General features: G+C 40.5%; 1 protein-coding gene across 4 annotated transcripts in view; it reads right to left on the minus strand.

Moving 5' to 3' along the window:
* The window catches only part of chuk (component of inhibitor of nuclear factor kappa B kinase complex), a 96,653-nt gene that overhangs the window by 24,338 nt on the left and 50,489 nt on the right, over nt 1-21,826 (minus strand). For all 4 annotated transcript variants that reach the window (XM_063070512.1, XM_063070514.1, XM_063070511.1 and 1 more), the window contains 3 exons: nt 13,044-13,195; nt 9,502-9,563; nt 5,453-5,562 (listed from right to left, as the gene is read on the minus strand). In XM_063070512.1, coding sequence (XP_062926582.1) covers nt 5,453-5,562; nt 9,502-9,563; nt 13,044-13,195 — 324 coding nt within the window. The remainder of the gene's footprint in view (nt 1-5,452; nt 5,563-9,501; nt 9,564-13,043; nt 13,196-21,826) is intronic.

The raw sequence follows: 21,826 nt of genomic DNA on the forward strand, positions 1-21,826 counted from the left end.
TGATGGTTTATGACTTCTTACCATGCATAAAGTCAATATGTGATACCAAAGGGGAAGTAATATAGTGCAGTCGAGTGAGTCAATAGGAGACTGAACAATCATGACTGGTATATGTCTTTGTCAAAGATTAAGGAACTAGTGGAAACATTAATGTGTTAGTGAAAGCATGGACACATCCTTTCATTACTTTATACTGATTTATTATTCTCATACTCATAATTTCTTATATCTGAGCATGGATTCTCAAACTGCCTCTGTGACTAGTTTCTCCAATGACAAGTCTTCCATCATTCATTGTTTAAACTTGGGCATGAAGAGAACACATCTGCAGAGGAAGTGCTAAGCTGCTCCTTATACTTAGACAAGATTGAAGGGGAGAAAAATGATAGATGGAGGGGCAAGGAAAAATACCCATAATTTATCCACATTCTCAAATGCTGTAATATATGAACCATAGACCATCTCAATCCACTTTAGTTCAACAATTCAGAATATGTTTTCAAAATATATTTCCACTTCCACTTGATGGGCATTGGTAAGAGCTTGACTAGGAGGGAGGCTATAGAATAAACAGAGGAGGTGCTGGCAGATATACGTGATTAAACATTAGCTACTTGTGAAGTTCCCAGAGACTGGAAAGTTGCTAATGTTGGTAAAGTGCAGCAAGGACAAGCCAGGGAACTGCAGGCTGGTCAGCCTGACATCAGTAGTGGGAAGGTAATAGAGGGAGTTCTGAGGGATAGGATCGACCAGCATTTGGATAGATGGAGTCTGATTAGGAAAAGTTAGCATGGTTTTGTGTATGCAAGATAGTGCTTGGTGAACCTTTCAGTGCTTTTTGAAGTACCTAAAAAGGTAGGTGAAGGTGGGGTGGTGGATGTTGTCGATTTGGACTTTAATAAGATAATTCAACAAGACCCCACACGGTAGGCTGGACTTGAAGGTTAGGTCCTGAGGAATCCAGGGAAAGCTAGTTATGTGGATTCAAAATCAGCTTGGATGCAGAAAGCAAAATGTAGTGGTTAAAGGTTATTTCTTGGAATGAAGGCCGATGTCTAATGGTGTGTAGCAGGGGTTGATGTTGAGACCCCTAAAAACTAGTTGTTTACATACACGATTTGGATACAAATGCAAGGCTCCATCACCCAGTTTGTGGACAACATGAAATTAGGAGCTTTTATTGCAAGTGAAGAAGTTTAATGAAGATTATAGGGGAGGCTTGATCAGTTAAGGAAGAGGGCCAAGGAGTGGCAAATGGATTTCAAAACAGATAAATGTGAGGTGATACATCTTGCATGGGGACTATAATGGAACAAGTGCATAGCTCGTTGAAAACTTCATCACAGGTAGAAAGACCGCTGAAAAGGCATTTTGCAAGCTGGCTTCACCAGTCAGGACACTGAGTCTAGGAGATAGGACATTATGTAGCAGTCATTTACAGTAAGTCAGTGGTGAGGCTGCACTTGAAGTACTGTGGACAGTTTTGGTTACCCTGTTGGAGCAAAGACATGTGCAGAAGAGTGCAGAAAATATTTACGAGGATGTTGCTAGGACTAGAATGCCTGAGTTGTTGAAAGAAGTTGGCCAGTATGGGCCTCTATTCCTTGGAATATATTAGAAGAATGAGAGCCGACCTTATAGAAATGTTTAAAATTATGAAATGCATAGATAAGGTGAATGGAAACAGTGCTTCCCCAGGGTAGGAGAATCCAAAAGTAGAAGATATAGGTAACCATATAACAATTACAGCACGGAAACAGGCCATCTCGGCCCTTCTAGCCCGTGCCGAATTCTTACTCTCACCTAGTCCCACCGACCTGCACTCAGCCTATAACCCTCCATTCCTTTCCTGTCCATATACCTATCCAATTTTTCTTTAAATGACAACATAGAACCTGCCTCAACCGCTTCTGCTAGAAGCTCGTCCCACACAGCTAGTGCTCTCTGAGCAAAGAAGTTCCCCCTCATGTTACCCCTAAACCTTTGCCCTTTAACTCTCAAATCATGTCCTCTTGTTTGAATCTCCCCCACTCTCAATGGAAAAAGCCAATCCACATCAACTCTATCTATCCCCCTCATAATTTTAAGTACCTCTATCAAGTCCCCCCTCAACCTTCTACGCTCCAAAGAATAAAGACCTAACTTGTGCAACCTTTCTCTGTAATTTAGGAGATAAAACCCAGGCAACATTTTAGTAAATCTCCTCTGTACTCTCTCAACTTTATTGACATCTTTCCTATAATTCGGTGACCAGAACTGTACACAATACTCCAAATTTGGCCTTACCAATGCCTGATACAATTTCAACATTACATCCCAATTCCTATACTCAATGCTCTGATTTATAAAGGCCAGCATACCAAAAGCCCTCTTCACCACCCTATCCACATGAGATTCCACCTTCAGGGAACTATGCACCATTATTCCTAGATCCCTCTGTTCTACTGCATTCTTCAATGCCCTTCCATTTACCATGTATGTCTTATTTTGATTAGTCCTACCAAAATGTAGCATCTCACATTTATCAGCATTAAACTCCATCTGCCATCTTTCAGCCCACTCTTGTAAGTGGTCTAAATCTCTCTGCAAGCTTTGAAAACCTACTTCATTATCCACAACTCCACCTATCTTAGTATCATCTGCATATTTACTAATCTCATTTACCACCCCATCATCCAGATCATTAATATATATGACAAACAACATTGGACCCAGTACAGATCTGAAGCACACTACTAGACACCGTCCTCCAATTGGACACACAGTTATCCACCACTACTCTCTGGTATCTCCCATCCAGCCGCTGCTGAATCCATTTTACTACTTCGATATTAATCCCTAACGATTGAAGCTTCCTAACTATCCTTCCGTGTGCAACCTTGTCAAAGGCCTTACTGAAGTCCATATAGACAACATCCACTGCTTTACCCTCATCAACTGTCCTAGTAACCTCATCAAAAAATTCAATAAGATTTGTCAAACATGACCTTCCATACACAAATCCATGTTGACTGTTCTTAATCAGACCCTGTCTATTCATTTAATTATATATACCATCTCTAAGAATACTTTCCATCAATTTACCCACCACTGATGTTAAATTCACAGGCCGATAATTGCTAGGTTTACTCTTAGAACCCTTTTTAAACAATGGAACAACATGGGCAATACGCCAATCCTCCGGCACCATCCCCGTTTCTAATGACATTTGAAATATTTCTGAAAGCAGCCCCTGCTATTTCCACACTAACTTCCCTCAAGGTCCTAGGGAATATCCTGTCCAGACCTGGAGACTTATCCACTTTTATACTCCTTAAAAGCATCAGTACTTTCTCTTCTTTAATCATCATACTTTCCATAACCTGAAACAATTCAATATCCTTCTCCTTAGTGAATACCAAAGAAGAGAAATTGTTCAAAATCTCCACCATCTCTTTTGGCTCTGCACATAGCCGTGCAATCCGATTCTCTAAGGGACCAATTTTATCCCCCACTATCCTTTTGCTATTAATATAGCTGTAGAAACCCTTTGGATTTATTTTCACCTTACTTGCCAAAGCAGCTTCATATCTTCTTTTAGCTTTTCTAATTTCTCTCTTAAGATTCTTTTTACATTCTTTATATTCCTCGAGCACCTCATTTACTCCAAGCTGCCTATATTTATTGTAGATCCTTCTCTTTTTCCGAACCCAGTTTCCAATATCCCTTGAAAACCATGGTTCTCTCAAACTATTAACCTTTTCTTTCAACCTAACAGGAATATAAAGATCCTGTACCCTCAAAATTTCACCTTTAAATGACCTCCATTTCACTATTACATCCTTCCCATAAAACAAGTTGTCCCAATCCACTCCTTCTAAATCCTTTCGTGTCTCCTCAAAGTTAGCCTTTCTCCAATCAAAAATCTCAACCCTGGGTCCGGTCCTATCCTTCTCCATAATTACACTAAAACTAATGGTATTGTGATCACTGGACCCCAAGTGCTCCCCAACACATACCTTCGTCACCTGCCCTATCTCATTCCCTAACAGGAGATCCAACACTGCCCCTTCTCTAGTTGATATCTCTATGCATTGCTGCAAAAAACTATCCTGCACACATTTTACAAACTCCAAACCATCCAACCCTTTTACAGAGTGCGCTTCCCAGTCAATGTGTGGAAAACAGGTGGGAGTAGAGAGAGCAGCGCGCCTGCGTGTGCGCAGCCCTCCAGTGAAAAATGATATAGTATCTGTTAAATAGGGGCTGTGAACAATTCTGATTTGATGAAGAATGGACGTGAAAGTACAGAGGATCATCTGGAGAAATTTCTGAAACGCTTGTTCGCTGCTGTCGTTACTGCATGGTCAGGAATCTTTCAGAGGGTAGGCCTCAAAATCCCCGGCTTTGCCTGCTGTTGGCGACCGAGATTGAGGTTGAATCGTTCGGACAGAGATGGCGCTCAGCACTCGGTGTCGGAGAGCTGATCAGAGCTCGAAGTTTTCGGATGACTCCGAGTCGGACTGTGGTCAGCATGGCAGGAGAGTTTTTCTTCCTTCTCCTGTCTGCATGAGATGTGGGACATTTGAGAGACTTTGAACTTTTACTGTGCACATGGACTTCTTCCTCAAGTTATGGTATTGTTGCACTGTTATAGCTATATGTTATAATTATGTGGGTTTGTCAGTGTTTTCAGTCTTGGTCTGTCCTGTGTTTTGTGATATCACACCGGAGGAAATACTCTATCATTTCTTAATGCATGCATTACTAAATGGCAATAAAAGAGGACTACGTGTCTTCATAATCTAAAATTAAAGTCTCCCACATTTAGGGTAGATTTAGGGTGAGAAGGGCAAGATTTAAAAGGGACCTTAGGGGAACATTTTCCATGAAGAGAGTGGTATGTGGAACGAGATGTCAGTGTAAGTGGTTATCGCAGGTATAATGGTGTTGTTTAAGAAGCACTGAGACAGGTACATGGAAGGGTGGGCTTTGAGGAGTAAGGGCCATATGAAGGAAATTGTGACTAGCAGGGAGGGTACCATGGTCAGCATGGACTGGTTGGGCCAAAGGATCTGTATCTGTGCTGTATTGTTCTATGATTTTATATGGTACAAGTAAATAAATAAGTCATAGACAAATTCTTTCAATTTTTACCAATGGAAACAAAACAAATTCTACACCTTATCACCCCATCACACTCCTGAATAGAAAACAGCAATATTTGCAATGCAAAAAATTTGTATAGAAACAGATGATTTCTATTTTGTTTTCTTAACCATCAGAGTGTTAAGAATTTTGCCAGTTAACTCCAGGCTAGTTTTATCTGACATTCTGGAGATTGAAGATTGCTGGCCACGTGCTAAAGTGCTACATTCCTCAACTCTTACTACTTTCAACAATTTGTTTTGGAAAAATACAGCTGTCAGTTATGAGTAAATCCAGGGTACCAGGTATAAATTACTTTTCTTACAGGTTTTCCATGACGTCTCCCTGTCGTCTCGCATATGGGCTCCTCTGCAGTTCCACTATCTCACTGTGCAGACTCATGATTTGTTCTTCCAAATGACCAATCTCAGCAGCCTTAAAAAAAGTCATAGTTTTTGTAAATGAAGCCATCTGCAGATTCTATTAATGCAACTGTCAACAATAAAGCAAAAATCATAATTAAATAATTGGATTATTCACTGCATAGAATATTGAGAGAGGTTTTGGGCCCCATATCTAATTGTGAACACAAGAGATTCTGCAGATGCTGGAAATCTTGAGCAACACACCCAGAATGCTGGAGTAACTTAGCAACTCAGGCAGCATCTATGGAGAATAAACAGTCAACATTTTGGGTCTAAATAAATCCTGATTAAGGGTCTTACCCAAAATTTCGATTGTTTATCCCTCTCCATAAATGTTGCCTGACTTGCTGAATTCCTCCAGTGTTTTGTATATCTGAACATGAGTGGTTCTGGACCCCGTATCTAAGAGATGAAGTGCTGGCACTGGAGAAGGTCGACAAGTTTACAAGAATGATCCCAAGAATGAAAGGGTTAATGCATGAGGAGCATTTGATGGCTCTGGGCCTGTACTCGCTGGAGTTTAGAAGAATGGCGGCGGGGGGGGGGGTCAGTTTAGAAGAGCAAGTCTCATTGAGATTTACTGACTATTAAGACCTAGATAGAGGGTTCATGAAGAGGATGTTTCCAATGGTGGAAGAGTCCCTTCTCTGTGATGAGGAGGAATTTCATTAGCCAGACAGTGCTGAATCTGTGGAATTCATTGCTACAGACATTCGTGAACTTGGCATATTTAAATTGGAGGTTGGTAGGTCCTTAGTGAGTAAGGGCATCAAAGGTTATGGGGAAAAGACAAGAGAATGTAGTTGAGAGGGAAAATAAATCAGCCATGATTAGCTGGAGAAAACTTGATGGGCCGAGTGGTCTAATTCTACACCTATGTGTTATGGTCTTAATAGCCGATGGGATGAAATGAACTGTCAGAAATGCATGCACTGCTACATGAAAACTTTTATTTAGCAGTCCATTGACGTTCAGGATGACTTCCCACATTCCAGTGCCTAACGCTGCCTGATGAAACCATAATGGAAACTGTAGTCTGTACCAGGAGGTGCTTGGCAGGTAGTGCTCTCCTTCCACTTTTACTACTAAGCTAAAATACAAAACACAGAATGCTGGAAATCATCTACAGTTCAGGCTGCACGTTTGGAAAGAGAAGCACAAGTCAAAAGTAGTGAAAAGAAACTTGTTAAAGTGCAGGGAGGTTTGTGAGACAGAGTATGTGAAAGGTTAGAATTATGGTATGTCTTCCTGCTCTGCATTTCACAGCTCCTACATTCTTTTGTCTACAATCTGATTCTTTATTTGCTCCTATTCACTCACCGCTCAGATCAGCATGCTTATTCCCATGGTCAGCCCAGCCCAGTTTTACTCAGAGAAATTCCCCCCCTCCAACAACCCTGCAATTTAACAAACTCTAATTTCTCTTTCACCCTTCCAACAGTCTTCAACTTGAAAGTTTAATTCTGCTTTGATGTTGCCTGACCTTTGGAGTATTTCCAGCATTCTCTGATTATATTTTAGATTTCCATCATCTGTCGCTCAAATGCCATCCCAAATGCTCCCTCTCTTTTATGAGCTGTCATGGCCCATATCATCCCTTCAATCAGTGGGGATATTACAATTCTCCCACCCACCTCCCCCAAGGAGGTTTGGAGAAAATCTGTGAATCATTTCCTTTGCTCACTTGATGATCCCTGAATCCCTTTCCATGGCCAAACTCAAAGTAAACAGTTTGCTTTGGATTCCAGTGAAAGATATGCGAAGAAGGATGTGGAGGCTGTGGAAAGCGTACAGAGGAGGTCCACCAGGATACTGCTTGAATTGGAGTGTAATAGTGATAAGGAGAGTTTGGATCAACTTGAGTTGTTTTTTTTTCTGAAGAACATGAGACAAGGGGGCAACCTGATAGAACTATAAAAATAATGATGTGAGGCATTGATAGAGACTTTTTACCAGGGTGGAAATGTCAAATACTAGAGGTGTAGGTTTAAAGGTGAGAGGGGAAAGTTTACAGGAGATGGCAAGACAGGTTTTATTTTACACATGGAGGTTCCTGTAATGTGCTGCCAGGGGAGGTCGTAGACTACAATAGAACATTTAAGAGGCATTTAGACAGTGACTTGAACAGGCAGAACAGAAGGATATAAAACCATATACAGGTGGGTGAGATTAGTTAGACTGGCATCATGGATAGGATAGATACACCGGGCTGAAGGGCCTATTCTGTTGCTGTTCTATGTCCGATATAATACATACTGTCTTATTTAATCTAAATGAATCTTTGTGATAAAAGCTTTAAGGCGAGAGAAATTGGCTTGGCAGAAGCTACTAATGTTGATCTCCGTTCCTGTAAGTTTGCAGGATTTTTGCAAGAAGCAGTTGGCAGTGCCTACTGACTGCTTTGAAAGTTCTGATCTAGTCAATTTATGTCTCAGAAGCATGGACAGACATACATGAATTACACTGAAAGTGAAAATACCCTCCCTACCATCTGCCAGTATTGCCCACTTCTCAGTTTGTCCCTAAATTACTAAAATGTGCAGAAGGGACACAAGTCTGTTCGCTGGTGTCCAGCGAAGAAAATTGGTAAGTTGGTTTATTGTTCTACTCAGATACAGTATGTATACATATGTTCATTTCATTAAAACAGTGCAATAAGTTAGTACAAGAAGAAACAATAACAGAATGCAGCAAGAAGTGATAAGAGTCATAGAGAAAGTGCAGTGCAGGCACACAATAAGGTGCAAGGCCACGACAAGGTACACAGAGATTAGGACTCAACTTATCGTACTAAAGGACCGTTCAATTGTCTTACGAAGCAACTTAATACAATTTCTGAGACTTTATTGACAATTTATTTCACTTCCAAAGTTCTAGAGACAGGATTGTTAATTTTGTGTGGAAATGTATTTTAATCCTTCCACTTTCTCTGGAAAACATTGTGCTGTTTTGACTGTTTCTGAGACCATCTACCCAAGGCAAGCTCCTAAACCTAGGAACCTACAATCAACGTTACAATAATGCACATATTTTACTAAATTAAAAAAAATCAATTACCAAAAAATCTGCTTAGAGATAAGGAGTGGAAGACACTATTTACCCTTCTCCAATATTAATCTAATACTTTCCCTCATCAGCTCCCCCAGATCCTAACACTCATGCATACTCTGGTGCAATTTACAGTGGTCAATTAACCTAACAACCTGAACATATGTCGGATCTGGGCAGAAACCAAAGCACCAAGGGAATATCCACATAATTATTAGAAGAAAGTGCAAACATCACAAAAAAACAACAGCTCAGGCCAGGATTGAACCTGGGCCTCTGAGACTGTTACTTTGTTTAATTAAAGAATGGGAAAAACTTAAAATTCACAAAGTAGGATCCTAACAAAAAATATGCAGCCAGAGGAAAACACAAATATTTGGAAGTGTTACACATAGGATAGATTGAGAACTTAAAGGATTTAAGAGTATTCATTAGGTCTTGTCATGGAAGCTGGTGACACTGTGGGCTCTCTCCAACATAATCCTTGCTGATTTGGTTTGACACAAACGATGCATGTTTTGACATACACGTGACAAATAAGACTAATCTTTATGACTTTGGCACCCCTACCCATATTGTACAGGAAGAATGACCATCCTTAATACATAAGCCAAGCATGTAATTCTGACCCCTTGTGAAAGAAAGCCAAATGGCATACATCCCAGCCTACCAATGAATATTTCCTGAGTGCGTCAAACATCACCAGTGTAGTATAGACAAGTTATTTAATAGAAATAAAATACCACTTCACTCGTCAATCTGTACCAGAAGACTGAAGATCGGATTTGTTATTTTTAAATTATTCCGAAACAGTCAACCACCGGTGAAGTACATTAGGAATGGCTGCTATCAGTCTTCATTAAAAAAATTTAAAAATCAATAAAATCTGTGATTTATTCACCTGTTTACAAGCCTCTGGTTTCTCTTCCATTTCCTTCCAAGCTTTCAGCATTTTTTCAGAAGCTAAGAATACAAATAGACCATCTCAAAATCTAAATTCATCAGGAACTCAGCAATAAATAACATACAGAACCTTAAATTTCAAAGTTATTTCCTAAAAATATATAACTACAAAAAAGAATCACGTTAAATGAAGTACAATAAATAAATGTGGATTGAGACCTGACTGATGGTGTGCAATGACTTCCCCATGTCAAAAGAAATCACACACAGGCAACTTCTACTGTACAAGATGAAGTTTGGCACATGAAATATCAGGATCCTTGTAAGCAGTTCAAAAATGACAAAATTAAAGCTTCTGCTTCTGTCGTTGGTTCAGAAAAATAAGGTACAACTTACAACTTAGTAGGAATTTATTAGGAACAGAAAGAAGGGTATACTTTAATGATCTGGTGTCTCTGCTCCCACTCTCCAGCCCACTTTCGCTCAAGGAAACATTGCTTTTTCAATACACACTGACTTGCTGGACAACCTATGCCACAATTTTTATGTCCACTTTTCCTATTTGTAATTAATATTTAAACTTGCAATTATATAGATGAACTTTTCACTCTGCTGATCAGTTTGCTTGGCCAACTATGTTACCTTTGGTAACTATGTTACATGGTTCAGTGGGCAGTTCTCTTGTCCAAATCAGAACTTTGCAGGTTCAAGTTTCATGGGCTTCGTGTCTATGGACTCACTTCCATTCTTAATGCCGTTGCTTTCTTCTACTGTTTTGCATGATTTATGTGTTTCTTTCTTTCTTCTGCACGTTGAGTGTTGGTCTTTTCTTTTACTTGGGCTCTTTACGGCTTCTTGTTTTGTGGGTGCCTATAAGCCGACTTTTGACTTTGAACTCAAGTCTTGAGTAGCAAAATGTAGGCTGACACTACTTCAGTACTGAAAAAGCTGCCCTAATGGAGATCCCTTCTTTTAGATGACACTTTTCACTAAACAGCCATTCATCCTTTCTGGTGGACATAAAAGTTACTTAATCAGTTGAATTCCACACCTATCCATGATGGTGTTTATACTTGTGTCTCTGAATCTATAACTCATGTCCATAATTCTGGTTTTAGCTCAGTAACTTGGTTGTAAAAATATAACTATCTAATAAAATAAATCAAAATGAACTTTGTCTCATATATAAAACAGCAAACCTTGGTACCAATTCAATAAAATACAGGATAATGCGAGGCAAATCCTTTGTAGTTCATACATATATATTGCACATAATCATGGTCAACAATAACTAGCTAACATCATTGACATCACTCTTTGTAACTAATTTAAGAGAATAAACCTTGAATACCTGTAACTTATTCCACTACAACAAAATGCTGTTTTGTAACTGAGTTGCCAGAATGATTACTGAGCACAAGTACATTTTAACTTGAGTCATTCCCTTGAAAACATCGTGACAAATTTATGGTCATTCATGCCAAATAACCTCATAAATTTAAGTGAATCTGAATAATGCTTTCAGTTAGCCTTGTTTTTGTCTTTTATATGGAAAGCCTGGATATCACTGACTGAAAAACCGAATCTATGGAGTAGAGATAAATAGCTTAAAAAGATGGAAAGCTTATTTTTTTTTGGCTATTTTTGTTATGTTTTAACTTTGTTTTATTGGTAAAAGAAGATGGAGTGCCTGCAGATACTGATGTCTAACAAAAGATTTTATTTATATAGTACCTCTCATGACCTTGGCTCTCACAAATCTATTTACAGTCAAAGAAATGAAGTGCAATTCACAGTCATATTACAGAAAAACTTGCCAAAAATTATATACACAGCAAGCTCACATAATGATTGTGATGCTGGCCAACTGAAAAATTTTTTGTGAAGCTGATTGAGAATGAAGTACTAGTCAAAACATTTTTTTTGAACCAGAAGAAGTTCACTGCCTTTACTTAGTCAGGCCGTTGAGACCACAGACACACCATGGTGGCTGTTTCTACACAATTCAAAGAACATCTGGGTTGTGTTGGCATTGCCAGTGATATCTGTACTCCCTAAATTAATAGTTTTTTGGTTGAATTTAACTTGGTATTAAAAATATAATAATACATGATTTCATCCAAATAAATTTTATTATCAGTCAGGAAGCTAAAGAAGGCCAATAGAGCTAAAATTTTAAAACTCCCTTTTCTCAAGCTCTCAACTTTTGTTTTTCCTTCATCATGACCAATCAGCAGCTAATGTCTTTAATTGAACTCATCCCACCTTAAACAACTTAGTTTAACTCTAATCATCTCCTCAAATGCAGGAACTGCAGCATAGCCAATATCCAGTTGAATTTGTTCAGACAAATTGTGGGAAACCCAATGCATCACCGGCACCAGCCTACCCATCATCAAGGACACATATACTGCAAGCTGATGGTAAAAGGTGAGCAATATCATAAAGGATCCCACGCTCATTGCTCATGGACTGTTTGTCCCATTCCCATCAGGGAGGAGGCTATTGTGCAGCATCACACGACAAGACCACCAAACACAAAAACAGTTAATTCCCCGAAGTTGTCAGGCTGATCAACTGTTACACCCATTAATCCACCTCAACCCACTCTCTACCACCACTACTTTATCACTTCCTGTCAGAATCACCTTAGCTACAGATACTCCTTTACCATGTGTCATTTTAATCTCTGAGTGCAAGCTCACCTAACCATTATGATTTTATTTATCCTGTTCCTTAAGCTTGTATTTTTTAATGCTGCATCAGATCCAGAGTAACAATCACTTTGTTCTCCTTTACACTTGCACTGAAGAAGGACAATAAACAACTTTGAATCTTGAAAAATCAGATCGAGTTTCAGAGGTACCTTATCTTCAAGTATTTTGGGCCTAAATGGAGATAAGTTCACTGTATGCACGGAGAGAGGTACAGAGGGCATGGTTTTGTTTTTGAAGTGCAAACGATTGTGTGTTTGGGGAAAACAAAAGACTAAGAACAGTCACAGTGGAAATCAGCCCCGGCCTCAGTAGGGAAATACAGTCACCAGTAATCTAAAGGAAATGACCTCAAGAGATTTTGTTTATTAGATTCATGAGTAAAAGACTGCTCGTGTAATTTAAATTCTATATGTTTAAATGATCCTAATTGTACATCAGTTAACAAATGTTCCACTGTGTAATCTTGTCCTTATGATCTTTTTCTCTGTAATAGAAGCATACTCACTGGGGATCAATGACAGATGAGCATTTTTCCAGTCAGATTATTCCTACAAACCAATCATTATGCTAACAATCAACAAGCATTCCAACTAAACATATCTGAGTACTAACTGTACAAATTCATGAAATTTCTGTTTCTATCTGCAGTTGCATCAAACTAAAGACCAGTCAGATCAGTCATACAATTAAACACAACCTATAAGATTACCACAGAATATCACGATGAAAAAGAACACAGGATTGTTCGTAATGTAATTACCAAAAAATCTATCAATAAACATAAAATCTTGACACATTCAGAAAAAAAATTAATAATACCTACATATCCCATATGCCATTTGCTCACTGTATTTTTCCAGATCAAGCTTAATGCTGGACTGAAAGAAATCCAACCTAGCCTTCAACTGCTGAGAATTAGAAAACATTGTTGTTTTCATTTTTGTAAGGTTATTGTTGTAACGAAGCAGACTCAACCTGCAAATAAATCATAATTGTAATCAAAATGAAATTCATCTGAAAAAAATTGGATTTACAAATTAAAAACAGAAGTTTCTATTTAAACAGTGTTCATTGCTACAACAAAAAAATATTGACATTGAGGTGATTGGCCAACAACCTTTCAACATAAATCAGTAGCTGTAAACATACTAATAACACAGTAACACAGCTAGTTGAGCCAGTGCCTCTCAGCGCCAGAGAGCCAGTTCAAACCACACCTTGGGTGCTGTATGTGTGGAGTTCACATGTTCTGCGACCAAGTGGGTTTCTAATGGGTGCTCCTGTTTCCCCCATATCTCAAAGGCATGTGAGTTGGTAGGTTAACTGCCCACTGCAAACTGCCCCTACTGTGTAGATGAGTGTGTAAAATCTGAGGGGAGTTTAACAGAATGTGTGAAATTTTTAAAAATGATTAATGTAGGATTGGTGTAAATGAGTGAATGATGGTCTTGACAGACTCCCCAGACCGTAGGGCTTGTTTCCATACTCAATGACTTCAAAACACTAATCCCATGAATTTGCATGAAATAAATCACAAAGTGGTATATCTGAAGTAAAAAATTTGCAGCAGTGATAAAAAACATCTACCTTTTCCTGAGTATGACAGCAGCTTGGTATTTCTGCACGCAACACCATAAGACGGTAAGATATAGGAGCAGAATTAAACCATTTGGGCCATTGAGTCTGCACCGCCCCTTCATCATGGCTGACCCCATTTTCCTCTTAGCCCCAATCTCCTGCCTCTCCCCTGTATCTCTTCATGCTCTGACCATCAAGAATCTATCAAACACTGCCTTAATTGTGTATACAGATTTGGCTTCCACGGCTGCCTGTGCCACCAAATCCCACATATTTTCCACTATCTGGTGAGAGAAGTTCCTCCTCATATCCATTCTAAAAGGACGCCCCTCTATTCTGAGGCCATGTCCTCTGGCCTTAGACTCTCCCACCACAGGAAACACCTGCCTTCCTCACCACAGACTCAACCTGCAAATTAACCATTAGATTCCAAGACCCAAGTCCCTTTGCTCTTCAGATTTTTGTATTTTCTTTCCATTTAAAAAACAGTCAATGCTTTAATTTCTTCTACCAAAGTACATGCCCGTACACCTCCCGACCTTCTATTCCATCTGGCACTCCTTTGCCTATTCTCATAATCTAAGTCCTTCTGTAGCCTCTCTACTTCCTCAAAACTACCTGGCCCTCCACACATTTTCATATCATCTGCAAACTTTACAACCAAGCCATCAATTCCATCATCCAAATCTTTGACATACCACGTAAAAAGAATCAGTTCCAACACAGACCCCTGTGGAACACCCCTAGTCACCGGCGGCCATCCAGAAAAGGCTCCCTTTATTCCCACTCCTTGCTTCCTGCCAACTAGCCATTTGCTTCATCCATGCTAGAATCTTTCTTGTAATACCACAGGCTCGTAGCTTGTTAAGCAGCCTCATGAGTGGCACCTGGTCAAAGGCCTTCTGAAAATCCAAGTACACACCATCAACTGATTCTCCTTTGTCTATCCTATTTGTTATTTCTTCAAAGACCTCCAGCATTACGTCAGGCGAGGTTTCCCCTTGAAGAAACCATGCTGACCACGGCCTATTTTATCATATGCTTCCAAACACCCTGAAACCACATCCTTAACAATCAACTCCAACATCTTCCCAAATGCTGAATTCAGACCAACTAGCCTATAATTTCCTTTCTTCTGCCTCTCTTCCTTCTTGAGGAGTAACTATTGCAATTTTCCATTCTACCAGAACTATTCCAGAATCTAGTGCTTTTTGAAAGATCATTACTAAAGTCTCCACGATCTCTTTAGCCACCTCTTTCAGAACCCTGGGGAGCACATCATATGTCTGGTCCAAGTGACTGATCTACCTTCAGACATTTCATAGAACCTTTTTCCTAGTAATGGGAACTTCACACAGTTCTTGACCCCTGACACCTGGAACTTCCACCATACTGCTAGTGATTTCCTCAGTGAAGAATGACGCCAAACACCTGTTCAGTTCGTCTGCTATTTCCTTGTCCCCCATTACTATCTCTCTAGCATCATTTTCAAGTGGACTGATATCCACACTGACCTCTCTTTTACACATTATGTACATGAAGAAACTTTTGGTATTCTCTTTAATATCATTGGCAAGCTTACTTTCATACCCCATCTTTACATTCTTAATGACTTTTTAAGCTGCCTCTTTTGGTATTTAAAAGCTTCTCAATTCTCTAACTTCCCACTAGTTTTTGCTCTATTATATGCCCTCTCTTCGGCATCTTTGTTGGCTTTGACTTTTCTTGTTAGCCACGGTTGTGTCATCTTGCCTTTAGAATACTTCCTCCTCTTTGGGATGTAAATGTCCTGTGCCTTCCAAATTGCTTCCAGAAATTTCAGCCATTGCTGCTCTGCCACTATCCCTGCCAGTGTCCTTTTCCAATTGATTCTAGCCAACTCCTCCCTCATGCCTCAGTAATTCCCTTTACTCCACTGTAATACTGATACATCTGACTTCAGCTTCTCCTTCACAAATTTCAGGATGAATTTGATCACATTATGATCACTTTCCCCAAGAACCCTAACCAATTCTGGTTCTTTGCACAACACCCAATCCAGAATGGCTGATCTCCTAGTGGACTCAACCGTGAGCTGCTCTAAAAAGCCATCTCGTAGGCACTTAGAAATTCTCCCTCCTGGAATCCAGCACAAACCTGATTTTCCCAATCTACCTGCATATTGAAATCCCCCAATCTAATGTAACATTGCCCTTTTGGTATGCTTTTTTAATCTCCTGTTGTAATTTGTAGACCATATCCTTACTACTGTTTGGGGTTCTGTATATAACTTCCATCAGTCTTTTTACCCTTGCAGTTCCTTAGCTCAATCCACAATGATTCAACATTTTCCGACACTGTCACTTCTTTCTAATGACTTGATTTCATTACTTACCAACAGACCAACACCACCCCCTCTGCCTTCCTACATAGAACATAGAATAGTACAGCACAGTACAGGCCCTTCAGCCCACAATGTTGTGCCGACCCTCAAACCCTGCCTCCCATATAAGCCCCCACCTTAGATTCCTCCATATACCTGTCTAGTAGTCTCTTAAACTTCACTAGTGTATCTGCCTCCACCACTGACTCAGGCAGTGCATTCCACGCACCAACCACTCTCTGAGTAAAAAACCTTCCTCTGATATCCCCCTTGAACTTCCCACCCCTTACCTTAAAGCCATGTCCTCTTGTATTGAGCAGTGGTGCCCTGGGGAAGAGGTGCTGGCTATCCACTCTATCTATTCCTCTTATTATCTTGTACACCTCTATCATGTCTCCTCTCATCCTCCTTTTCTCCGAAGAGTAAAGCCCTAGCTCCCTTAATCTCTGATCATAATGCATACTTTCTAAACCAGGCAGCATCCTGGTAAATCTCCTCTGTACCCTTTCCAATGCTTCCACATCCTTCCTATAGTGAGGTGACCAGAACTGGACACAGTACTCCAAGTGTGGCCTAACCAGAGTTTTATAGAGCTGCATCATTACATCGCGACTCTTAAACTCTATCCCTCGACTTATGAAAGCTAACACCCCATAAGCTTTCTTAACTACCCTATCCACCTGTGAGGCAACTTTCAGGGATCTGTGGACGTGTACCCCAAGATCCCTCTGCTCCTCCACACTACCAAGTATCCTGCCATTTACTTTGTACTCTGCCTTGGAGTTTGTCCTTCCAAAGTGTACCACCTTACACTTCTCCAGGTTGAACTCCATCTGCCACTTCTCAGCCCACTCCTGCATCCTATCAATGTCTCTCTGCAACCTTTGACAATCCTCTACACTATCTACAACACCACCAACCTTTGTGTCGTCTGCAAACTTGCCAACCCACCCTTCTACCCCCCACATCCAGGTCGTTAATAAAAATCACGAAAAGTAGAGGTCCCAGAACAGATCCTTGTGGGACACCACTAGTCACAATCCTCCAATCTGAATGTACTCCCTCCACCACCACTCTCTGCCTTCTGCAGGCAAGCCAATTCTGAATCCACCTAGCCAAACTTCCCTGGATCCCATGCCTTCTAACTTTCTGAATAAGCCTACCATGTGGAACCTTGTCAAATGCCTTACTAAAATCCATATGGATCACATCCACTGCACTACCCTCATCTATATGCCTGGTCACCTCCTCAAAGAAGTCTATCAGGCTTGTTAGACACGATCTGCCCTTCACAAAGCCATGCTGACTGTCCCTGATCAGACCATGATTCTCTAATTGCCTATAGATCCTACCTCTAAGAATCTTTTCCAACAGCTTTCCCACCACAGATGTAAGGCTCACTGGTCTATAATTACCCAGACTATCCCTACTACCTTTTTTGAACAAGGGAACAACAATCGCCTCCCTCCAATCCTCCGGTACCATTCCCGTGGACAACGAGGACATAAAGATCCTAGCCAGAGGCTCAGCAATCTCTTCTCTTGCCTCGTGGAGCAGCCTGGGGAATATTCCGTCAGGCCCCAGGGACTTATCTGTCCTAATGTATTTTAACAACTCCAACACCTCCTCTCCCTTAATATCAACATGCTCCAGAACATCAACCTCACTCATATTGTCTTCACCATCATCAAGTTCCCTCTTATTGGTGAATATCGAAGAGAAGTATTCATTGAGGACCTCGCTCACTTCCACAGCCTCCAGGCACATCTTCCCACCTTTATCTCTAATCGGTCCTACCTTCACTCCTGTCATCCTTTTTTTCTTCACATAATTGAAGAATGCCTTGGGGTTTTCCTTTACCCTACTCGCCAAGGCCTTCTCCTGCCCGCTTCTTGCTCTTCTCAGCCCCTTCTTAAGCTCCTTTCTTGCTTCCCTATATTCCTCAATAGACTCATCTGATCCTTGCTTCCTAAACTTCACGTATGCTGCCTTCTTCCACCGGACTAGATTTTCCACCTCACTTGTCACCCATGGTTCCTTCACCCTACCATTCTTTATCTTCCTCACCGGGACAAATTTATCCCTAACATCCCGCAAGAGATCTCTAAACATCGACCACATGTCCATAGTACATTTCCCTGCAAAACCATCATCCCAATTCATACCCGCAAGTTCTAGCCTTATAGCCTCATAATTTGCCCTTCCCCAATTAAAAATTTTCCTGTCCTCTTTGATTCTATCCTTTTCCATGATAATTATAAAGGCCAGGGAGCGGTGGTCACTGTCCCCCAGCTGCTCACCCACTGAGAGATCTGTGACCTGACCCGGTTCATTACCTAGTACTAGATCTAGTATGGCATTCCCCCTGGTCGGCCTGCCCACATACTGTGACAGGAATCCATCCTGGACACACTTAACAAATTCTGCCCCATCTAAACCCTTGGAACTAATCAGGTGCCAATCAATATTAGGGAAGCTAAAGTCACCCATGATAACAACCCTGTTATTTTTGCACCTTTCCAAAATCTGCCTCCCAATCTGCTCCTCTGTATCTCTGCTGCTACCAGGGGGCCTATAGAATACCCCCAGTAGAGTAACTGCTCCCTTCCTGTTCCTGACTTCCACCCATATTGACTCAAAAGAGGATCCTGCTACATTACCCACCCTTTCTGTAGCTGTAATAGTATCCCTGACCAGTAATGCCACCCCTCCTCCCCTTTTTCTGCCCTCTCTATCCCTTTTAAAGCACTGAAATCCAGGAATATTGAGAATCCATTCCCGCCCTGGTGCCAGCCAAGTCTCTGTAATGGCCACTACATCATAATTCCATGTATGTATCCAAGCTCTCAGTTCATCACCTTTGTTCCTGATGCTTCTTGCATTGAGGTACACACATTTCAGCCCTTCTACCTTACTGTCTTTACACCGTTTCCTGTCTGTCCTTTTGATATATTATGTATCCTTGGACATTAAGCTCCCAGCTATAACCTTCTTTCAGCCCACAGAACCTCATTTGTTCCTCTGATTAAGGAATCTCCAGTTAACACAGAACCCTCTTTACCTTTCAGCTTTTCTAAGCCACAGCACCAGACTCAGTGCTAGAGACCCTCCTCCTGGTAGTTGTCCTCCTCAATACTATCTAAAGTTGTATACTTATTATTGAGGGGAATGGCCACAGGTGTACTCTGTACTGTCTGTGCATTTCTCCTCCTTCTCCTGACAGTCACCCAGCTACCTGTCTCCTGCAAACTAGGGGTGACTACCTCCTTGTAGCTGCCGTCTATCACCTCCTCATGATCCCCTATAAGTCAAGGGACATCGAGCTGCAGCTCCAGTTCCTCATTACGTTCTCTCAGGAACTGCAACTCAGTGCACCAGGTGCAGATGTGTTTATCTGGGAGACTGGAGATCTCACAGACTTTCCACATCCCACAGAGTACAAAACACTGCCACTGGAGTCATTCTTACTAATCTACTAAACCCTAACAGATGAGGATTGAACAAATAAGGATAGAGAGAGAGGGCAACTTACAAGATAATTTACCTCACTCAAACCTGATCTTGCCTTTGCCTGATGAGCCAAAGCCACTCTAAACACTGGCACACTCAAAAGAATGGCCACTCCATTTGCACATGAATTATTCTTATTGGCCCTTTCTAATAAATCCCTCTTGCCGATTGGTCACTCCTCAACTCAGAGGAACCGTGGCGAAACTCTGCCTTCAAAATCTCGATTGCCCTCCTGATTAAAGGGTAGCTCTTCTTACATACCCCAGACGTGTGAGATCTACTGGCGAAATCGCAAAATTGTTGTCAGTGGTTCAGCAACGTCTTGACGGTTCTGTTTGCTGCCACTCGTGCGGTACAACTACTCCAAAGGGAGCTGCTAACTGGAGCAGAACGTTAACTCACAGCCTGTACTACAAAGTCCTTGGCTTCCACTCATTTAAGTTACACCTCTATACAGTTTCCTTCATATTAAGTTTATGGTATTTCAGCTTCTACCGTAATCATCCATAACTGCTCAAATCTCCATTGCTTCCTTTTGAGAAAGGTAGATTTTGTTTTGTTTCATGGGGCTACCTAAGAGAACTATTTAATGTGACGGGCAGTTCAGTCAGATTGATGCTATCACAGTTGCTGGGTTCCAGAGATCCAAGTTATGTCAGCCTTGCCTCAGGTATTTTACACAGATTACTAGATCTTTATGCCCATCAATTTAGTGATGAGGACCATTTCTTGGATGCTGATAAGTTCTAGACTCATAAATTCAACTGTAAAGCTAACTAAATTTAATTTTTACCAAAATATTCATCAGCAAATGTACTTTTAACAGTTGTCAATATATATTTGAGGTCTCATACACATTAATGAAAATGATTTATTGAAACAAACCAAGTTATATTTACATAGCTAATTATTGTAAGGTAGTAATAATAAGTGATAAATAATAAATAAACAATAAACAATAAATTATTAATAGGTAATATTAATATTCCCTAAATATGCCAAAAGCTTGATATTATTAGGCTATTTTTAAGCAAGAAAATATTGCCATCTCACATCTAAAAAGCCATCAGGTCTAAACACACCCAGTCTGGAAATGGAATCATGCCTGTCAGGAAATAGCATACTTGACACATGCTGTAGGAAAAACAGGATGTTGACTGCAACAATCATGTTCTTATCTCATATTAGCTCCCTGTCTGAAAGTACTTTAACTCACAGGGCAGAAGGGAATATTCTATTATTGAAAAGAATAAGATGATTTGTAGGAAATAAATTTATTTCAAATAAACACATTAATAATACTCTTCCATTCTCAATAAAATTTTGATTATCATCTCTGTATCACTCAGAAAAATAGGAGTTCTCCAAGGAAGTAAAATTATCATCCTACAAGGCATAGTGAAAACAGGAAGTACAAGGGGAAGTATTTTCATATAAACTCTTCTTGGGCTTCCAGCCGGATATGGATATCGATTTCAACCAGTGTTTGATAACAAACTCTGCCATCTTCATCAGTCATGATGCCTGGGTATGTCTAGTCCGGTGGTATATATAACCCCGTCATTCGTCCCTCCTGATTGATCAGTCCTCATCCAATCAGGTTTCCGCTGTTCCACCTTGTTTATAATCAAATTCCAGTACTTACTTACAGCAAGACCTTCATCTTTGTTAAAATTCTTATCCTCTACTTTTACTCTGTTGGGACAGTTTGTATATTTCCTGAACTGCCTCACAGTGTTTCTTCACAAAACTAGTCCACCTAGAGCAGTGATGGACCTGTCAACGTACTCCCAATCTACAGGAGACAAGAGGGTTAACAATTCCAGGCGAAGAGACAGTTGTCTGTCTGCGTTGATGTTCAGAGTGGATCTAATGTGATGGATACTCTCCCTAGTCAATGTTTGGCTAGCTTGGTACACAACGTGTTTAGCCACCAGAGAAACCACCGCAGGACGCAACCTCACGAACTTATGGATGATGTCCTTGGCCTGCCATCTCAGAAGGAAGGCTAAACTTTATGTAATGATTCAAAGTGACGAATATTGCAGTGAAATCCCTCCCCGTAGAGTTAGGTGAAAAACGATCTAGTGTTTTTCCAGCGCATAGGACTCTTCACCAGGAACTGTCAGCCCTCCTGTCTCCTATTGACTTCAACA

Source organism: Mobula hypostoma, chromosome 18 (assembly GCF_963921235.1).
Source record: "Mobula hypostoma chromosome 18, sMobHyp1.1, whole genome shotgun sequence".
NCBI classification, from domain to species: domain Eukaryota; kingdom Metazoa; phylum Chordata; class Chondrichthyes; order Myliobatiformes; family Myliobatidae; genus Mobula; species Mobula hypostoma.